Source organism: Schistocerca cancellata, chromosome 2 (assembly GCF_023864275.1).
Source record: "Schistocerca cancellata isolate TAMUIC-IGC-003103 chromosome 2, iqSchCanc2.1, whole genome shotgun sequence".
Classification (NCBI taxonomy): Eukaryota; Metazoa; Arthropoda; class Insecta; order Orthoptera; family Acrididae; genus Schistocerca; species Schistocerca cancellata.
Genome location: NC_064627.1, coordinates 536,786,904 through 536,810,024, shown reverse-complemented (window position 1 = coordinate 536,810,024; position 23,121 = coordinate 536,786,904). Strand labels below are relative to the sequence as shown.

Here is a 23,121-nt window from a genome sequence, read left to right as displayed (position 1 = left end):
GCAATCGTACGTAGTTACCAGGCAACAGCAGTTATATAGATGTCTTATATCAATGTCTTATGAAGTAAATAATTTTGTTTCAAGTCTTATACAGTGACCGATGTTGCGTCTTCTTTACCTACGTCATTCACCTTGTAGTTTCCTTGCTAGCCCATTCATAGCGTTTTCATCCTCACAGCTCCAATAATTAGTGTTCCTTTTTTATTTAAAACAAATTCTTTAGAGTAGATCTTGTTTCCAAGAATGTTGGTGCAAGCTGCTCTCATGCACAGTGTTCACGCACTTTTTACTTTATATTAATATTTGATTCATGTGGACAATCCCTGGATTATTTATAATTACATCACATTCTTTATGAGTGACATTACAATGAATGTTCTTTGACGAGTTTTTTCTTATTACTAAATTAATTAACTTTCCAACTCAGTCGAACCTCTTACTAGTGGTGTGGCTGGAGTTGGTGGCGACCCAATCTTTTACTTAGCTTTTAATGTCAGATAGCATTTCCACTTGCGTGTGGCTCTTTTAGCCATCTGGATATAGCTCAGAGCTCCACTCATTTCATAAATACCACTTAAGTACACGTCTCTTACATGGTACCAGAAAGTAAAAATGGAAGAATATCGCACGTAAAAATATTTCAGTGTTCATAAAAAACTAAGGTGCGAAAAGTCATGTGATAGTGATATGCACATATACAGATGACTGTGGTATCGTGTACGCAAGGTATAAAAGGGCTGTGCATTCGTGGAGCTGTCATTTGCTCTCGGGTGATTCATGTAAAAAGGTTTACGACGTGATTATGGCAGCACGATATTCCATTTCGGAAAATGTTTAGCGAATTCAGTATTCAGGGATCCACAGTGTCAAGAATGTGCCGGAACACAAAATTCCAGGCATTACCCTTCACCACGGACAACGCAGAGGCAAATTGCCTTCACTTAACGAGCGAAAGCAGTGGCGTTTGCGTAGATTTATCATTGTTAACAGACAAGCAAGGCTGCGTGAAATAGCCGCAGAAATCAATGTGGGCCGTTCGACGAACGTATCCGTTAGGCCAGTGCCGCTAAATTTGGCGTTAATGGACTGTGGCAGCAGACGACCGAAGCGAGTGCCTTTGCTAACAGCACGACATCGTCTGTAGCGTCTCTCCTGGGCTGCTGACCATAACGGTTGGATCCTAGACGACTGGAAAACCTTGACATGTCGAATGACTCTCGATTTCATTTGGTAAGCACTGTTGCTACGGTTAGAGTGTGGCGCAGATCCCAAGAAGCCATGAACCTAAGTTGTCAACAAGGCACTGTGCAAGCTCGTGATGGCTACATAGTTGTGTGGGCTGACTTAACTTGAAATGGACAGGGTCCTCTGATCCAATTGAGCCGTGCATTGACTGTAAATGTTTAGGTTGGGCTACTTGGAGACCATTTGCAGCCATTCATGGACCTTATATTCCCAAACTACGATCGATTTTTATGGATGACAGTACGCTACGCCAATGAGCCACAATTGTCCGCGTTTGGTTTAATATTCTGGACAATTCGAGTGAATGTTTTGGCCTTCCAGATCACATGAATCCCATCGAACATATCTGAAATGTAATCGAGAGGTCACTTCGTGGACAAAATCCTGCATCGGCAACACTTTGGCAATTATGGACGGCTGTAGAGGTAACATGGCTCGATATTTCTGCATGGGACTTCCAACGAGTTGTGGAGTCCATGCCACGTCGAGTTCCTGTACTAAAACTGCCAAAGGAGGTCCGACACGCGAGGTGTCTTGTGACTTATCACCTTGTGCACTTTAGAGAAGGATGTTTCGTAGGGAGAAATTGGCGTGTGTTTGTGTGTGTGTGTGTGTGTGTGTGTGTGTGTATGTACAAATGTTATTTGGCATTGTAGTAAATTTGCAAATTTGTTGTAAGTTCGTATGGGACCAAACTGCTGAGGTCGACGGTCACTAGGCTTACACACTACTTAATCTAACTTAAACTAACTTACACTAAGGACAACACACACACCCATCATCCCAAGGGAGGACTCGAACCTCTGACGGGGGAAGCCTCACGAACTGTGGCAAGCGGCCTCAGACCACGCGGTTACCACGCGCGGCATTGTAGTAAATGGTTCAAATGGCTCTGAACACTATGGGACTCAACATCTTAGGTCATAAGTCCCCTAGAACTTAGAACTACTTAAACCTAACTAACCTAAGGACATCACACACACCCATGCCCGAGGCAGGATTCGAACCTGCGACCGTAGCAGTCCCGCGGTTCCGGACTGCAGCGCCAGAACCGCTAGACCACCGCGGCCGGCGGCATTGTAGTACATTTATTCAATTTCAGCATAGGATTATACAGCCAACCGGTTGCAAATAACTGTTTGGTACATTGACGTAGATTCTGGTACCTCTGATGAAGTCTTCGTCAGAATGAAGTTTTGAGAAACCGTAAAATTACATTGTGGGAAAGCGATGGTCAGAATTAAGAGCAGATGTGCTCAAGCCAACCAATAAGTAAAAACAAGTCAAGCCTTTGGGAAGTGTCGAAACATAAGTCAGTGTACCAAACAGTTATTTGCAACCGGTTGGCTGTATAATCCTATGATGAAACTAACATGCGGTTGCTGAAAAATAGCCATGTTTAAAACTTATTCAGTTCCTTGGATTTTCTCAATTAATGTGCCAAATAAATACGGTAATATGCAGAATACTGTGTTATTGTAGGCTTGTGTAGTAAAATTACTGCATGCCATAACTCAAAGTTCAATGTTTTTTGGGATATTTCCTGTTTGGAGTATTAGGAAACAATTTCACGGGTCTGCCACAGCATAATTTATAAAAACCGATACCCAGCTATACAATGAAGTGTAGTACATGAAATAAATAATATTCATTGTATTCCGGTAGTAAAAAAATAGCGAAATCTGACCTGTGACACGTCCCACAAACACTGCATTTTTCACTTTGAAGCCTTACACCAGCTCCTTTTACATACAGGAGCAAATTGTTAAACTGCGTGTGAAACTTGTGTACCAAATACACAGTACTCCTAAACAGAATCTGCCTGTACTAATGCTGTAACGTGACGAGTAGTGACATTCAAAATTAGCAGAGAGCTTACGAACAAACATGGTAATTTGAGACATTGCAGGACATTCTCACTTCTGATATGGTGTTATGCTGTGTAATTTGTGGTGTCACCGCCAGACACCACACTTGCTAGGTGGTAGCCTTTAAATCGGCCGCGGTCCGTTAGTATACGTCGGACCCCCGTGTCGCCACTATCAGTGATTGCAGACCGAGCGCCGCCACACGGCAGCTCTAGAGAGACTTCCTAGCACTCGCCCCAGTTGTACAACCGACTTTGCTAGCGATGTTTCACTGACAAAATACGCTCTCATTTGCCGAGACGATAGTTAGCATAGCCTTCGGCTACGTCATTTGCTACGACCTATCAAAGCGCCAGTACCAGTTACTATTGATATTGAGAATCATGTACCGTCAAGAGCGACGTTCACTATTAATGGATTAAAGTTAAGTATTCCACCAGCTACGTCCGTTTTTTCTAAATTCAATTTCCTTGTCCTGTTCCAGACCTCACGCCAGCCTGCGTGAGCTAAAACGCGTGCCTTTCGGCCTCTTCTAGTAACACGGTGTTGGCTTTCCTGCCAACCTTAACATAATGTTCTTACAAGGGAACATCCCCATCGCACCCCCCTCAGATTTAGTTATAAGTTGGCACAGTGGATAGGCCTTGAAAAACTGAACACAGATCGATCGAGAAAACAGGAAGAAGTTGTGTGGAACTATGAAAAAATAAGCAAAATATACAAACTGGGTCGTCCATGTGTAAGATAGGCAATATTGAGGGCAATGTGAGGCGAGGAGCTACGTGGTCCCGTGGTTAGCGTGAACAGCTGCGGAACGAGAGGTCCCTGGTTCAAGCCTTCCCTCGACCGAAAATTTTAACTTTTTATTTTCAGTTTATGTGAAAAACTCTTATGTTTTCATCACTTTTTTGGAGTGATTATTACATCCACAAGAAAACCTAAATCGGACAAGGTAGAAGAAACTTTTCACCCATTCGCCAAGTGTACTAGTTAGGTGGGTCGACAACATATTCCTGTCATGTGACGCACATGCTGTCACCAGTGTCGTATACGAAATATCAGACGTGTTTTCCTGTGGAGGAATCGGTTGACCTATGACCTTGCGATCAAATGTTTTCGGTTCCCATTGGAGAGGCACGTCCTTTCGTCAACTAATCACACGGTTTTGCGGTGCGGTCGCAAAACATAGACACTAAACTTATTACAGTGAACAGAGACGTCAATGAACGAACGGACAGATCATAACTTTGCAAAAATAAAGAAAGCAAAATTTTCAGTTGAGGGCAGATTTGACCCAAGAACCTCTCGTTCCGCAGCTGTTCACGCTAACCACGGGACCACGGCGCTCCTCGCCTCACATTGCACTTAATATTGCCTATCTTACGCATGGACGACCCAGTTTGTATATTTTGCTTATTTTTTCATAGTTCCACACAACTTCTTCCTGTTTTCTCGATCGATCTGTGTTTAGTTTTTCAAGACCTATACATTGTGCCAAATTATAACTAAATCTGAGGGGGGTGCGATGGGGATGTTCCCTTGTTAGGGAAGTTGATTTTTATTACTTGGTTGCTATACCTGGATACGATGTGACTTCATTCATATGGTGAAATGGTTGGCAGTAGTTAACGCTCTTGCTTGTGTGCTCTAGTGAAGGAATAGCGGTAACCTTAGCTGCGTTCAAAGGAAGAGGGTACCGATTTAAATGACTGCATGGCGGCTGAGGTCCGAGGGGAGCCTTTTTTCTGCGGAACCTGGGTGAAAACGTTGCGGACTGCCGAGTTCCTCGGTCTCATTGTGCAGCCACGTTGGACGGTGGCGATCGGTCGGCAGCCGCGTCCAGGTAGGCTGACCAGCGCTGAGGAGTCGTTGTGCTATGGCCAGAACATTGGTGACTGGCAATAAAGCAGAATATGGGCCCTTGTTAGGCAGGGAGCCGATGAGCCGTCTGTGTCTTTCTACGAATTTCCGTGGGACAGATCAGTGATGCCCAGATGTACAGAGTCCGGTACAAAACATATTTGTGAAAGCACGAGGCTTTCAGGGGGTTTATGGCCGTTCTTTGGAAAGTTCGAAATAGACGCAACAGGGAGATAACGATCTTTTTGTGGAGGGCTGTGGTTCCATCCAGGTCATGCTATTAGCAAAAGACATGGCGTAAACATGTGGGAAAGAGGCCATGAAGCTGAATCTTTTTTATTTTTCTCCCAATTAATTTTTAAAGGTACTGATTGGTCCAACCTGTGTATGTAGAGCAAGGGGCAGTCTCCCAGCTTCGAGTGCTGCGCTCCAGCTCGTGATTGGCTTGGGCTAAAGTGGGAATAGTCTAACAAGGGGAAGGCCTCAGATACGACCAACCGATTCGGCTCAAATTTGGCAGGTCGCTTGTGTACAACCTAAAACGAAGGACTCTAAGATATTTTGGGTCAACACCCCCGCGTTTTTGAGAAAATCACCCATATAGGTTATGACGATCAATCGACTCAAAATTGGAGGGATCGATAGATAATTGTAAATAGCCCATTTTTCATCAACAGGTATGGGGCCTGCAAACGCAAACTTTTCCAGAAATCGAGGAAAGAAACTTTTACAACTGCCGCTTCTGTACCCACATGGTAAACGCTTTTCGCCGACTCTTCGGAAGGAACTGTGTAGCTGTCGAAAGATTGCATTCATAAGATGTTCTTGGTTCCGTGAGTATATTTGTTTCGAATGTTTATATGACAAGTACCATCCATCTAATTGATCGAAGAAAACTGAGGACACATAACAGTGACTGGAAGAGCCATTGTAAAGTGATCTGGAGAAACATTTTAGTTGTTGACTATCCCAAGAGGAATGAGAAATTTATTTGCCTACCTTATTATTATCATTCCTTATTGATTTACTTACCTTATTAACCCTCCTATCCCTATCAATTGAGATATGGAAAAATACAAACGAAAAGAAGAACATCCGCTAGATTTCTTAGAGATTTGAGCGCGCCTTCTCAGATTCCCAGCCACTTACCTTGGCCGTTGCGCTATCTTTTTTCTTTAATCTCATTTTGTTCGCTTTCGTTCGTTGCATCTGCTAGGGGCGGACGTCATAAAACATCCGTTTAAGTTCGTTGTTGATCGATTAACTCAGTTTTTTTTATTACAGAGGGCAGCTAACCCTCTGAGCGAACACGCTTTTTTTTTCTTTTTCTTCTTTATTTTGTTCGTTGTTGATCGTTGTGTTTGGTCGTTGCGGATGTCACAATGACATCCGTTCAAGTTCGTTTGTTGATCTTTCCACTCTGTTTTTTTTTTTTTATTGCAGAGGCCAACCGGCTCTCTGACCGAACACGCTGAGCTACCGTGCCGGCGATATCGGTGCTGTCGGCGGGAAGCGTTTACCATGTGGTTACAGAACGGCAGTTGTAAAAGTTTCTTACCTCGATTTCTGGAAAAGTATGCGTTTTAGGACCCCATACCTGGTAATGAAAAATGCTCTTTTTACAATTACCTATCGATCCCGCCAATTTAGAGTCGATTACTCGTCATAACCCTTAGGGGTGATTTTCTCAAAAACGCGGGGGTGTTGACCCAAAACATCTTAGAGCCCTTCGTTTTAGGTTGTACACAAGCGACCTGCCAAATTTGAGCCGAATCGGTTGGCCGTGTCTGAGGCCTTCCCGTTGTAAGATGTAAATGTGCTAGGCTACCGAGATGGCGAGGAAAGCAGAGATAAAGAGATGAGGTCTCGTGTACTGGCACTTCGCTAGTAATGGACTGCCGGTCTTTTCCTTAAATGGTGACACTTGTGCCCTTTTCTAATGTGCCACTTAGAGCCTGTGCCAGTCACCATCTGAACTGTCAGAGGTACTTCTTCTAGCATCACACACACACGAGTGATGAGTGGGTGTACTTATTTGGTTTGAGTCGGCCGTCTAAACATTTGACATATTCTGTCATGTGCAATCATGGCACGGAATCAAATTGGTTTGGCAGACCAGCACATGGGTCCATCAGCACACTGGGATCCACTAGGGTTTCAGAAGTTCATAAGGAAGTGCCTGCATTCCGAATTAGCCGAACGCAAGACCGCGTACTTGCATTTTTTCGGACGCGTGCCATTAATAACAGAGTGCTGCCGTAAAGTCTTGATTACGACTGAAAGTAGGAAGTTTGCAAATTTTACCATTTCGTTAATCATGTTGGAAGTTTCCATAAAAAATCAGAATATTTCTTTTGCGTCAGTTAAATCCGTCAGAATATAAATATAATAGGTACAAATTTTTGCAGGGATTTTATATACTTTTAGTCACATCTAATACTTTAAATTTATCGTGAAACTAAATCTAAATCATCGTCACATTCAGTACTGGAATATTGATTTACAGTAGGAGCTGTAGTAGTACTTTTGCAGTTTTCCAACCTTATTTGTTATTTTGAGGCAATTCGTGTGAATAACAAGTTTTTCCACTCCATTTTAGCACTCATCGTATATTTAAAATTGCATTTACGTATTTATGTTAATTTTCTTTCTTCGTTTAGATTTTAGAACGTTCATGTCTGTAAAAACCCATTTGACTTAAGCATTCGAATAAGGTAACAACAAAATCGAAAAAGCAAAATCACGCAATTACTCGAATCGATTTTTGGCAGTTGCATCTTCATACTGTTTAACCTCTGACCAGATTTCTAAAGCGTTCTCTACTTTGTTTCCACATCGTAAGGTTTATAGCTTGCCATTGCATTCCTATAAGCCATATTTCTTTAAGTCTAAATGTTGCAAATTGGACAACAGGGAAATTAAAGATCTTTTGTGAGCTTTCAGTCTGTTTCTATAAGACAGTAACGATGAACTTCAGCATTACCAGGTAATATGGAAAAAAGAGAAAAAATATATTGCAGTTAATAGCTTAACGCTGAAAATAAGTCAGTAATATGTTATGATGATTCGAATCCGAAACCAAGGGAGAGTTCTGGGTCCTACTAATTTTGAACCCTTATAGTTACGGGATAAATGTTCGGACGCGATGACCACTATAGAGACCAAGAACACAATTAATGTCCATAAATACATGAACGATTTATATGAATCAGCATTAGCTTCAAAGTTTTTGTTACACTTACAACTCTTCTAATATAAGGCATATAAGTTAAAATAATGCTTTCATCTTCGTACGTGTTATATAATAATTCACTATTATAATTTCAAAACGTTTCTCAGCTCACTCCACTGGTTTAATATCCTTTCTATAGCCGAATACACCATCGCCACAGTTGCACAAGCTCCTAACGATTTTTAATGGATCACGACCTTCATTAATCGTTCCGTAAAGTTCTTTATACTCAGTCTGGCGAACCGATGATTGAGCGAACTAATTATATATCTCGGAAACCATAAATTATAGATTTCTGGGCCAAGTCGCTTCTGAGGAAACATGCATCGAGCAAGATCAAGTCCTGGAATGTCTTTTTTTTTAGTTTTGCATGTACACCATTATTTACTTCCATCATAACACAAGTATTGTCTGCTTCGATGCCAATAATATTTTTATGGTCCAAATCAAATTCCTCTAAGATGTCTGTAGCTGCACAAACAATACGGTTTGCAGTGCTTTCACTTAAGGGTGCGAGATTTAAAAATGAGGTGTTTCCTTTCTTTAATATACGTTATCACAATGCCAAGAAACTTCGATACGCTAATGTCAATAGACTGAATTATCCATCTCCAAATTCGATGTCTAAATATTTTTTTTTATAATCATGCAACATTTAGTCCGATACAGTTGCACGTCTTTAGCCCCTTCGGAATCGCCACTCACTGTTTTTAAGAACTGTCCTAAATGATCCTCAGTTAACAGGCTGCAGTGCTCAGCAAGAAAAAGGGAGGTTTATGCTTCACATGATTTCGTTTTCACTTGGTTTGTTTTTGGCGAATCATTAACATTTCGGCGCGTTGGCTCTAACAATTTCCAGTTCTCAATGTGCTTCACTGGAATTATCTGATCTTTTAAAACTGAATATTTGTTATAGCTACACCGACAAAATTTATACTCTGAAATGATTCCAAGAATTCGCTGCGAAACTTTTGGTTGCATTGTTCTTTAGAGATTTTTAAGACATAACGCAACGAACACACTAAAAACTGAAAGCTAATTTAACTTACGTTCAGAGAGACTCGACAATCCAAGTATCGTCGGTCTGAGCGAACAGTGAGCCATGATCAATGAACGTGTAACTGAAGGCGGATTTTTCAGTAGGAAAGAACTTAACAATTTCTGTAAAAAAAAAAAAAACCGCCAGTCGTTAAAAATTGTTTCGTGTTCCGTGAGCCTGACCCGTTAGACGTGAGGGAAACTACGTTAAGTTTAAACAATGCGGACAAACCTTACGTCATACATGAGCCACGTGATTTGGGAGGCAAAAAAATATTGATGAAGAAAATCCTGTTTTACACATCTGAACGCTCACTCCTTACATATTCCTATTGTATGCTTGCTTCGCAGAGTTTGCTTAATAAATCGCGATTGTATATGCTGTGCATGTATTGTGTTATTTTAAAACTCTAATTGTCTTTACTAAACTTAGTAAGCGGTTCTAATGTGTGCATTGTTTCTGGCAAAAAGGCAATGAAATTAAATTTAAAAGCAAGTCTAGTGGTAAATAATTGTATGTTGTCGAACACGACGTCTGTTAAAGGGTATGGCGTGGCCGGCGATGCACTTCCTGATAGCTCGGTGGGTGCCTCCCAACGACAGGAGTAAGTTCGTCAGCGCCTACCTGGGTGAGTGTCGGAACTTTATTCTAGATTTTCTTCCAGGTCTCTACCTTTAAGCGTTTCGCACGTTCCCAGACATGCTTTACAGAAATGTGCTGTATTCAAATTCCCAAAAATTGTGCTCGCATTACAAAGTGTGAGTGCACGCAAAACAACATTAAACTTAGTCAATCAGTGTCAAGTGTCAGCGTTATCGACGAACTCAGAGGCAATTTACGAGCAGTTTACTGTAAGACAGTTTTTACGCACTGCCGGAAAATGTCTTGTGCCGTGTCTGGGACGAAACAAGCGACACGATGGCTGTTCAAAATGGTTCAAATGGCTCTGAGCACTATGGGACTTAACATCTGAGGTCATCAGTCCCCTAGAACTTAGAACTACTTAAACCTAAATAACCTAAGGACATCACCCACATCCATGCCCGAGGCAGGATTCGAACCTGCGACCGTAGCGGTCGCGCGGTTCCAGAGTGAAGCGCCTAGAACCACTCGGCCACAACGAAGGCTGTAAATATGTGTATATAGCAAATATGTTCTATTAGCGATGACCTTCTTCGAAGTAGCACCCAGCTGAGTCCACATTCTGCATTACCTCCTTTGACTGCTCGAAGGATTTCTGCATGCAGTTTTCTTGGAATTTGTTTTATAGCAAACTGCATGTACATTGTCGCTGAGACGGACCATTTTGATGAACTGTGGCACAGGGTAAAGTCAGTAAACATCGAAAAACCTCACACACTAATATCATTGTGTTTTGTTAATAATGCGAGCAATCTCGTTTCTTTTTGGCTTACTTTGTAAACCAGGACTACGGATATTTGCAAAAAATTGAGAGGACAGTTGTTTTACAACAGTATATGTGAAGACAATGGAATGTATATGAGCACAATTACCACTTGAAAACATTTGGAAAATGCATCATTGTAAGATTTACAGGCTTCTGTTCCAATGCAATGGCGCTTTCTATATTGGTTCTTTTCTTTGCTTTCGTAATATGAACAGCAGTCTCAATATTAACTGAAAATGTATGTGCTGTTGTAAACAAAGGGGTAAGTCAGAAATTTTCATTTCGATTGTATATATTTTCTTTCCATTACAAAGTAAAAAGAAAAATATGCTGTGCAGCATGAGCAATTCAAGTATGTTCTTGGAGCATGAGTGGTGCATTTTCAAACTGTGTAGTGTTGAAGCGCGTCCGCTACAACCAGTTACTGTACGTCTTCCTCTCTCTTTTCCGTATCTATTTTACACACACACACACACACACACACACACAAAATCACTATGTTGTCGTCTGACATGCACTTTGCTACGCCGTGCTGTAATTTTCCATTAAAGCACGTAACGTTGTAAAATAGTTTTGATTTAAAATGATTTAGTTGTTTAGTTCAAGAGAACAGCCAGTGGTGAATGTTGCAGAACACTTACCAGAGATAACCAGATACAGTGCTGAACGTTACCAAGTGGTTTGTCACCATCAGTGGACTACTATGTATAATGAGTTATTGGAATACAACTGAAATATTCCTCACGCTGCTTACAATTGTAGTTTCTCAAAAAACGTTTTTAGCCACTACAAAATAACAAATGATTGAAATTTTGAATTGTAATCGACAAATAAAACTAATGTGAAAGGGAAGCAAGGTTTGAAATTATTATCTCAAAATCAACGTTACTGAAGAGAAAGTTCAGAGGAGATAATACTCTGTTTGAGTAATCTCCAGGGTTCATTAGAAGTGATTTAGGGGAAATGGAAAATGTAAATCAAACTCGGCGAATGAAGATTTGAACCATGTTCTTCTCGAATACCAGTTAAGTGTCGCATCAATAGAGCTGAGTCTGTCAGATAAATTGTTTATATGTGTGTCTTGAGAACCTTTGTAGTTCTAATATGTTGGCACTTCAACGTTCTCTATCCTGTGTACTGTACTATGTTCTACTAGAAAAAGAATCTTGGGCTCATAATTTTACCCACAGTAGCTATTGTGAGTGATATGTATTCATAAAATACAAAGGAATGAACGTCAGTCTTCAATTACAAACAAGATTTTTATTTAATGTGGAATGCATGCAAGGGTCAGAAGTCCTATCCTAATATAGACATGGGTAAGCAAATTATCCTGTTGTGCGATGGTGCACGCAGAAAGCAAGAAGGGTGCCCAGGTAGTACCGAAAGTTAGAACTTTATTTATACAAAGAAACACACAAGAACATGAACAACAGAACAGTTTCACATTGAAAATAACGTAAAAATCGTCCTGATCTATTAAAATAAAAATCACTCATACATTAGAATTAGGTGTGTGTGTGTGAGAGAGAGAGCACTCTATCTGTCACAGTTGGTGTCACTGCCCTATGCTGGGTCGGAATCTGTTGCACTATTGTTGTCTGGGTACGGAGATTCCTGGTAACAGAGGCCGGATTCGCACTGGTCAAGAGCCGCAACCAGCGGCCCTATATGTTCCACTCGGCGCATTAATACCAGGAATTTGGCCCGTATCGCGTAGCTAGCGAATGCAAGGTAGTACCGGCTATGTCCGTCACCGTGGCGACCTCATTACGGCAGCCAATGCCGCAGTGAAGTGGAGCTGCATCGCAAGCAGGCGTCTCACAGGGCGGCAACCCGCAAGATTTTGTTGTGTGGCGTGTAGCTGTATCTTCAGACGTCAGCTGTACGCTGCAGTAACATGTTGTGTACGAAGTGGTTATAATTAATTAGTGTGCAGATGCTCACGGAGATCCAGTGTGCACTGTATTTGTCGTATGGCAGCGAAACTTGGTGGATATGCTACTGCGTCAATTTGTTGTTGTTGTGGTCTTCAGTCCTGAGACTGGTTTGATGCAGCTCTCCATGCTACTCTATCCTGTGCAAGCTTCATCATCTCCCAGTACTTACTGCAACCTACATCCTTCTGAATGTGCTTAGTGTATTCATCTCTTGGTCTCCCTCTACGATTTTTACCCTCTACGCTGCCCTCCAGTGCTAAATTTGTGATCCCTTGATGTCTCAGAACATGCCCTACCAACCGCTCCCTTCTTCTTGTCAAGTTGTGCCACAAACTCCTCTTCTCCTCAATTCTATTCAATACCTCCTCATTAGTTACGTGATATACCCATCTAATCTTCAGCATTCTTCTGTAGCACCACATTTCGAAAGCTTCTATTCTCTTCTTGTCCAAACTATTTATCGTCCATATTTCCCTTCCATACATGGCTACACTCCATACAAATACTTTCGGAAACGACTTCCTGACACTTAAATCTATACTCGATGTTAACAAATTTCTCTTCTTCAGAAACGCTTTCCGTGCCATTGCCAGTCTACACTTTATATCCTCTCTACTTCGACCATCATCAGTTATTTTGCTCCCCAAATAGCAAAACTCCTTTACTACTTTAAGTGTCTCATTTCCTAATCTAATTCCCTCAGCATCACCCGACTTAATTCGACTACATTCCACTATCCTTGTTTTGCTTTTGTTGGTGTTCATCTTATATCCTTCTTTCAAGACACTGTCCATTCCGTTCAACTGCTCTTCCAAGTCCTTTGCTGTCTCTGACAGAATTACAATATCATCAGCGAACCTCAAGATTTTAATACCTACTCCAAATTTTTCTTTTGTTTCCTTTACTGCTTGCTCAATATACAGATTGAATAACATCGGGGAGAGGCTAAAACCCTGTCTCACTCCCTTCCCCACCACTGCTTCCCTTTCATGCCCCTCGACTCTTATAACTGCCATCTGGTTTCTGTACAAATTGTAAATAGCCTTTCGCTCCCTGTATTTTACCCCTGCCACGTTTAGAATTTGAAAGAGAGTATTCCAGTCAACATTGTCAAAAGCTTTCTCTAAGTCTACAATTGCAAGAAACGTAGGTTTGCCTTTCCTTAATCTAGCTTCTAAGATAAGGCGTAAGGTCAGTATTGCCTCACGTATTCCAACATTTCTACGGAATCCAAACTGATCTTCCCAGAAGCCGGCTTCTACCAGTTTTTCCATTCGTCTGTAAACAATTCGCGTTAGTATTTTGCAGCTGTGACTTATTAAACTGATAGTTCGGTAATTTTCACATCTGTCAACACTTGCCTTCTTTGGGATTGGAATTATTATATTCTTCTAGAAGTCTGAGGGTATTTCGCCTGTCTCATACATCATGCTCACCAGGTGGTAGAGTTTTGTCAGGACTGGCTCTCCCATAGCCGTCAGTAGTTCTAATGGAATGTTATCGACTCCCGGGGCCTTCTTTCGACTCAGGTGTTTCAGTGCTCTGTCAAACTCTTCACGCAGTATCATATCTCCCATTTCATCTTCATCTACATCCTCTTCCATTTACATAATATTGTCCTCAAGTACATTGCCCTTGTATAGACCCTTTATATACCACTTTCACCTTTGCTTAAAACTGGGTTTCCATCTGAGCTCTTGATATTCATACAAGTGGTACTCTTTTCTCCAAAGTCTCTTTAATATTCCTGTAGGCAGTATCTATCTTACCCCTAGTGAGATAAGCCTCTACATCCTTACATTTGTCCTCTAGCCATCCCTGCTTAGCCATTTTGCACTTCCTGTCGATCTCATTTTTGAGACGTTTGTATTCCTTTTTGCCTGCTTCATTTACTGCATTTTTATATTTTCTCCTTTCATCAGTTAAATTCAATATTTCTTCTGTTACCCAAGGATTTCTACTAGCCCTCGTCTTTTTACCTACTTGATCAACTGCTGCCTTCACTACTTCATCCCTCAGAGCTACCCATTCTTCTTCTACTGTATTTCTTTCCCCCATTCCTGACAATTGTTCCCTTATGCTCTCCCTCAAACTCTCTACAACCTCTGGTTTAGTCAGCTTATCAAGGTCCCATCTCCTTAATTTCCCACCTTTTTGCAGCTTCTTAACTTTTAATCTACATATCATATCCAATAGACTGTGGTCAGAGTCCACATCTGCCCCTGGAAATGTCTTACAATTTAAAACCTGGTTCCTAAATCTCTGTCTTACCATTATATAATCTATCTGAGACCTTTCAGTATGTCCAGGGTTCTTCCATGTATACAACCTTCTTTTATGATTCTTGAACCAAGTGTTAGCTATGATTAATTTATGTTCCGTACAAAATTCTACCAGACGGCTTCCTCTTTCATTCCTTACCCCAAATCCATATTCACCTACTATGTTTCCTTCTCTCCCTTTTCCTACTCTCGAATTCCAGTCACCCATGACTATTAAATTTTCGTCTCTCTTCACTACCTGAATAATTTCTTTTATGTCATCATACAATTCATCAATTTCTTCTTCATCTGCAGAGCTAGTTGGCACATAAACTTGTACTACTGTAGTAGGCGTGGGCGTCGTGTCTATCTTGGCCACAATAATGCGTTCACTATGCTTACCCTCACTCCTATTTTTTTTGTTCATTATTAAACCTACTCCTGCATTACCCCTATTTGATTTTGTATTCGTAAACCTGTATTCACCTGACCAAAAGTCTTGTTCCTCCTGCCACCGAACTTCACTAATTCCCACTATATCTAATTTTAACCTATCCATTTCCCTTTTTAAATTTTCTAACCTGCCTGCCCGATTAAGGGATCTGATATTCCAAGCTCCGATCCGTAGAACGCCAGTTTCGTTTCTCCTGATAACGACGTCCTCCTGAGTAGTCCCCGTCCGGAGATCCGAATGGGGGACAATTTTACCTCCGGAATATTTTACCCAAGAGGACGCCATCATCATTTAATCATACAGTAGAGCTGCATGTCCTCGGGAAAAATTACGGCTGTAGTTTCCCCTTGCTTTCAGCCGTTCGCAGTACCAGCACAGCAAGGCCGTTTTGGTTATTGTTACAAAGCCAGATCAGTCAATCATCCAGACTGTTGCCCCTGCAACTACTGAAAAGGCTGCTGCCCGTCTTCAGGAACCACACGTTTGTCTGGGCTCTCAACAGATACCCATCCGTTGTGGTTGCACCTACGGTACGGCCATCTGTATCGCTGAGACACGCAAGCTTCCCCACCAACGGCAAGGTCCATGGTTCATGGGGGGACTGCGTCATTGTGGAACCAATTTACGCTGGAAAAAAATGAGTTACAATTGTGGCCACCAGGTGCATGTCTAGCGCTGTCACTATGTGGAGGTATGGTAGACACACTGGTATTTGACAAGCCATAACGCGAGTAACGAGTATAGCTGTCGGAAAGAGAGACCGTGTGCTGTTAGTGAAATCGTTTCATGTGAATGGCAGCAATTAAAGTACTGAATTGAGAGATTATTGTCACCTGGAAGTTCCGAGGAGAGGTCCAGTGTTCAGATGGATTAAAGAAGATGATAATGACGTTTTAAAACAGAAGTGAGCTTGATATGACGCCTGGAAGAGGAAGGCGTTCTATCCTGGAGGAAGTTATTGATGAGTTTGCTGTTGCTGTAACTGACCATGCAACATTTATTCCGGGTAGTGCTACTGCTCATGCAGTGTCGCGAAAATTGTGCATCCCTTCGCCCACAGTACAGAAATTTTGTGGTCTATTTTACACCGGTACCCGTACAAGACCCAGATCGTGCAACAACTGAAACCTCATGGTCTACAGCAGCATTCTGAATTTCCTCTTCGGTTTCTGGGACGGATCGAAACTGATGACGCGACCAGGCAATATTCTATGGAGTGACAAGGCACAATTCACACTACAGGGTGCAGTTAGCACAGAGAACCGTCGAGATTGGGGTAGTGTTAAACCGTGTGTTGCAAACGAAGAGCCATTGCTCTCTCCGTATGTGACTGTTTGCTGTGGATACCCAATGAGCTTCGTTCTCGGTCCATTCTTCTTTGACGAGAATACACCCAAAGGGCATGTCGGGCATGTCAGGCATACCGTGATGTCAGCATGTTATCGTAACCTCCTTGTGATTTCTGCTTTGGAGAAGCACGACTGTGTGGAAATCACTGCTGTCATGCGATTTGGGCAACACCTCATGTCTCTCATCCACTGAAAGATCAGTTTACTGCGTACTTCAATGAAAGCGTTATCTTCAGAGGTTTTCCAGATGTGTGGGCTGATCCATGTGACTTTATATTTCGGGATACCTAAAACAATGCATTTACCACAGACACTTTCGGTCTATACCTGATCTCAAGGCTAATAAACAGGAACACAGTGCTCAGATTCCAATGAATTTGTGTAAGCAACTGGTGATCATGTCATTTTGCACATTAAGCATCCCGTAGACCCCTCTAGTGCTCATACTGAACAAATTGTGAAAGCTGTGGTTAATAATAAAATCAACATTTATGTCTTTCTCACTTGTTGACATTTTCTGTCCACGTCCAATTCCTAACCCATTGCATGTGGAAATATTTATATACGTCTTTCTTGCATTCACAGCGCTAGACTTGCACCTGGCGGCCAAAAGTAGAACTAAGTTTTTCCAGCATAAATCGGTTCCGCTTACAGCCCACACAGGACCTCTGAGGGTAGCTGAACTTTAATTATAACGATCGGTACATGTGTATTACTCGACAAAGTGAACCATAGTCCCGGGCCTAGTGGTAAATAAACTGGGAACGTGAGCTAATACTTTCATATTTCAGTCCAACCTTCAAACTGTCGTGTGGTGTTTCTTCGCAGTGCATGAATGAGAAGTGACAGCGCGCATGCAGCTTTACTGTATGGTTAAATGATGATGGCATCCTCTTGGGTAAAATATTCCGGAGGTAAAATAGTCCCCCATTCGGATCTCCGGGCGGGGACTACTCAAGAGGACGTCGTTATCAGGAGAAAGGAAACTGTCGTTCTACGGATCGGAGCGTGGAATGTCAGATCCCTTAATCAGGCAGGTAGGTTAGAAAATTTAAAAACGGAAATGGGTAGGTTAAAGTTAGATATAGTGGGAATTAGTGAAGTTCGGTGGCAGGAGGAACAAGACTTTTGGTCAGGCGAATACAGGGTTATAAATACAAAATTAAATAGGGGTAATGCAGGAGTAGGTTTAATAATGAATAAAAAATAGGAGTGCGGGTAAGGTACTACAAACAGCATAGTGAACGCATTATTGTGGCCAAGATAGACACGAAGCCCACGCCTACTACAGTAGTACAAGTTTATATGCCAACTAGCTCTGCAGATGACGAAGAAATTGAAGAAATGTATGATGAAATAAAAGAAATCATTCAGATAGTGAAGGGAGACGAAAATTTAATAGTCATCGGTGACTGGAATTCGAGAGTAGGAAAAGGGAGAGAAGGAAACATAGTAGGTGAATATGGATTTGGGGTAAGAAATGAAAGAAGAAGCCGCCTGGTAGAATTTTGCACAGAGCACAACTTAATCATAGCTAACACTTGGTTCAAGAATCATAAAAGAAGGTTGTATACATGGAAGAACCCTGGAGATACTGACAGGTTTCAGATAGATTATATAATGGTAAGACAGAGATTTAGGAACCAGGTTTTAAATTGTAAGACATTTCCAGGGGCAGATGTGGACTCTGACCACAATCTATTGGTTATGAACTGTAGATTAAAAGTGAAGAAGCTGCAAAAAGGTGGGAATTTAAGGAGATGGGACCTGATAAACTGACTAAACCAGAGGTTGTAGAGAGTTTGAGGGAGAGCATAAGGGAACAATTGACAGGAATGGGGGAAAGAAATACAGTAGAAGAAGAATGGGTAGCTTTGAGGGATGAAATAGTGAAGGCAGCAGAGGATCAAGTAGGTAAAAAGATGAGGACTAGTAGAAATCCTTGGGTAACAGAAGAGATACTAAATTTAATTGATGAAAGGAGAAAATACAAAAATGCAGTAAGTGAAGCAGGCAAAAAAGGAATACAAACGTCTCAAAAATGAGATCGACAGGAAGTGCAGAATGGATAAGCAGGGATGGGTTGAGGACAAATGAAAGGATGTAGAGGCTTATCTCACGAGGGGTAATATAGATACTGCCTACAGGAAAATTAAAGAGACCTTTGGAGAAAGGAGAAAACTTGCATCAATATCAAGAACTCAGATGGAAACCCAGTTTTAAGCAAAGAAGGGAAAGCAGAAAGGTGGAACTAGTATATAGAGGGTCTATACAAGGGCGATATACTTGAGGACAATATAATGGAAATGGAAGAGGATGTAGATGAAGATGAAATGGGAGATATGATACTGCGTGAAGAGGTTGACAAAGCACTGAAAGATCTAAGTCGAAACAAGGCCCCGGGAGTAGACAACATTCCATTAGAACTACTAACAGCCTTGGGAGAGCCAGTCCTGATAAAACCATATCATTCAAAACTTTATCATCTGGTGAGCAAGATATATGAGACAGGAGAAACACCCTCAGACTTCAAGAAGAATATAATAATTCCAATCCCAAAGAAAGCAGGTGTAGACAGATGCGAAATTAACCGAACTATCTGTTTAATAAGTCACAGCTGCAAAATACTAAAGCGAATTTTTTACAGACGAATGGAATAACTGGTAGAAGCCGACGTCGGGGAAGATCATTTTGGATTCCGTAGAAATGTTGGAACACGCGAGGTAATACTGACCCTACGACTTATCTTAGAAGCTAGATTAAGGAAAGGCAAACCTACATTTCTGGCATTTGTAGACTTAGAGAAAGCTGTTGACAATGTTGACTGGAATACTCTCTTTGAAATTCTGAAGGTGGCAGGGGTAAATTACAGGGAGCGAAAGACTATTTACAATTTGTACAGAAACCAGATGGCAGTTATAAGAGTGGAGGGACACGAAAGGCAAGCAGTGGTTGGGAAGGGAGTGAGACAGGGTTGTAGCCTCTCCCCGATGTTATTCAATCTGTATATTGACCAAGCAGTAAAGGAAACAAAAGAACAATTCGGATTAGGTATTAAAATCCATACAGAAGAAACAAAAACTTTGAGTCCCGCCGATGACATTGTAATTCTGTCAGAGACAGCAACGGACTTGGAAGAGCAGTTGAACGGCATGGACAGTGTCTTAAAAGGAGGATATAAGATGAACACCAACAAAAGCAAAACGAGGATAATGGAAAGTAGTCGAATTAAGTCGGGTGATGCTGAGGGAATTAGATTAGGAAATGAGACACTTAAAGTAGTAAAGGAGTTTTGCTATTTGGGGAGCAAAATAACTGATGATGGTCGAAGTAGAGAGGATATAAAATGTAGACTGGCAATGGCACGGAAAGCGTTTCTGAAGAAGAGAAATTTGTTAACATCGAGTATAGATTTAAGTGTCAGGAAGTCGTTTCCGAAAGTATTTGTATGGAGTGTAGCCATGTATGGAAGGGAAATATGGACGATAAATAGTTTGGACAAGAAGAGAATAGAAGCTTTCGAAGTGTGGTGCTACAGAAGAATGCTGAAGATTAGATGGGTATATCACGTAACTAATGAGGAGGTATTGAATAGAATTGGGGAGAAGTCTGTGGCACAAATTGACTAGAAGAAAGGATCGGTTGGTAGGACATGTTCTGAGACATCAAGGGATCACCAATTTAGCATTGGAGGGCAGCGTTGAGGGTTAAAGTCGTAGAGGGAGACCAAGAGATGAATACACTAAGCAGATTCAGAAGGATGTAGGTTGCAGTAGTTACTGGGAGATGAAGAAGCTTGCACAGGATAGAGTAGCATGGAGAACTGGATCAAACCAGTCTCAGGACTGAAGACCACAACAACAACAGCGGGAAATATCCTTGCAGGTAGAGTGCATATAATTCTACATGGCTCCCAGCTGCACAGAAGGCGTAGTGGGGCAGGGAGGAACGGTAGTGGTGTGGGCTCCCTTGCAGACGGGACAGCATGCAGGGGTGATGTAGTTCTACAGCTGAAACCTTCTCGCTAACGCCTGACTTGCAGAGCTTTTAAGTTACAACCAGCGAGCCTACAAATGATCGTTTTAACAGGTCATGCTAGTACGACCAGTAATTCGACAAGTCAACCGTTTATTACTGAGAACACAATGGGTTTAGGATCATGCTGAAATAGAGGGAGTGATTTATTTTCGCCTGTCTTGTGCGTCGTTTATTGTTCCTCTTGCTGCTATGTTAAAATTAGCATATTTTCCCAAAGCACAGCGATGTTTACACAATTTCACCTCAGTGACATGTTAATGCAGTTGCAATTGCGATAGAATTCTGAAGCAGTCTATTATTAATCAAACAATTGAGGACATGTGAGGTAAGAAAGGTCAATAGCTTATGAAAAGCTCATGCTCAGTATAAAAACAAAAGAGTGATTCCTTCAGTTATATTTTTACAAACACCTATTAATTCATATTTCATGAGTTATCGACGTCTTTAAGATATTCTTCTTCTTTCTCCTTTTGTGGGTCCTGTGTACCACTTCAACGCGCGGTCGGCCTGTTACTGTTATTTGGCAGTGTTAGTTGCAGAGGGTGGCCAGATGCCCTTTCGTGCCGTCACCCCAAACCCACTGGGACGGAATTAGTGTACTCCAGCTGTCTGCGAGGCGTAACCTGGGGACCAGCCCAGTATTCACCTAGCTGGATGCTGAAAATTGCCTAAAAACTACATCCAGGCTGGCCGGCATACCGGCCCTTGTCGTTAATCCGTCGGGCGGTTTCGGTCACGGGCTGGCGCTCCTGCCCGAGTCCAGGAAGCAGCGCATTAGCGCTCTTGGCTACCCTGGCAGGTTATCGAAGGTCCTTAAAATAATTACACTATTTAATATAATCCATTATGGAGTCGAGGTAGCAGTTGTCGTTATACTGGTTATCGCTGTTAGCATTCAACCGCGATTCTTATACATATATTTTAACAACGCGTTTCAAGAGACAATGCTCCCATCATCAGGTTGTAAAATCTATGTCATGAAATTAAACGGACTAAAAAGACAAAATACCATCACAAATAGTTGGGAAGTCCATAGAATAAAACAGAATTAAAAGTATATTGGACTGTGGGTCCTCGTCTTACATTGAAGTTGTTGACACCAGTCGATGGCCGTCCCATAGATACAAAATATGCTGTCGCACTGTGCCGGCTCGGGAGCTGTTGTGGACTGACGTGCCTAGGTGTTGTGGCGTGGTTACAGCCGTGTGCTTGACGGTAACGCTTTGCTATTGGGCGCCTGATTTCCTTATTGCATTGGTCTGCTATTGTTAGCCTCTCGCCACTCCGTCAATGACATGCTACAAGTTTAAAGTCGCATACCTACCCTAAAATAATTCTAAAAACCCGCTAAAAAATATCATTTCTTAAAAATTATCTTGTGCATTTAGAATATTGCTTTGTTTCTTTTCATGTATAGCTATCTCGAATTCCTCTAGTAAATCAAGTTTCCTCCCTTTCTTTTCTACATGCAATATTTCTATGTTGTCTTCTATGCTCTTAAGGGGATGGCCTGTTTCATATATATGGATCGCAACAGCTGATTTGTCATAATTTCCTAACCTGAGCGCATCTTTATGTTCTTTATACCGGATCGCGAATGATCTTCCTATCTGCCCTATATATTTTGCATCACAAGTTCTGAACTGAATCTTATAAACTCCCGATCTTTCAAACTTATTTCTCTTCTCGTCAATATCGTGCTTAAGGCTATACCTCACTAGGTTATTAGTCTGAAAAGCTATTTTAACATCTTATGGCTTAAAAGTATTTGCTATCATTTGTGAGACTGTTCCGTAGTATGGCATCGTGATAATTTTCACTTTCTCTCCATCAGGTTTATTCTTTTTGCGCTTATTACTTTTCCGTAACAGTTTTTTAACCATATCTATTCTGTAACCGTTATTCATCGCTATTCTCTTAACGGTATTAATTTCAGTCTCCCTATCTTTTTCGCTCATAGGTATATTGACTGCCCTATGTACGAGACTACGGAAAGCAGCTTCTTTATAAGCCTGTGGATGGCATGAATCATTCGGGATCACGGCATCAGTCGTAGTTTGTTTTCTATAAACGGAGAACGCATGTTTGTTGCCCTGATTTTTTATATTCAAGTCAGGAACTGTAAACAATTGTCAGTTTCATACTCCACGGTAAATTCTATTTTATCATGTGCGTCGTTGAACTTTTTTACTATTTCTTCAATGTCCTCGCGGGAACCATCGACAAGTAACAGAGTGTCGTCTACATAACGTTTGTAATAAACAATTTTATCCATAATGTTATCGTCAGAATTTAGAACTTTATCTTCAAGGTCATTGATAAAAATGTCGCCAAAGTTCCTGAAATACTGGACCCCATGGCTAACCCATCGTCCTGAATGTAAAATTTGTTATTAAACGTAAAATAATTAAAACTTGTAATGAGCTG

At 41.5% G+C, this 23,121-nt stretch overlaps 1 protein-coding gene across 1 annotated transcript in view; it reads left to right on the top strand.

Moving 5' to 3' along the window:
• LOC126162085 (putative inorganic phosphate cotransporter) overlaps window positions 1-23,121 on the top strand; it is a 217,424-nt gene that overhangs the window by 93,142 nt on the left and 101,161 nt on the right. The window contains exon 5 of the mRNA XM_049918359.1: window positions 9,788-9,872. Within this exon, the coding sequence (XP_049774316.1) occupies window positions 9,788-9,872 (85 nt within the window). The remainder of the gene's footprint in view (window positions 1-9,787; window positions 9,873-23,121) is intronic.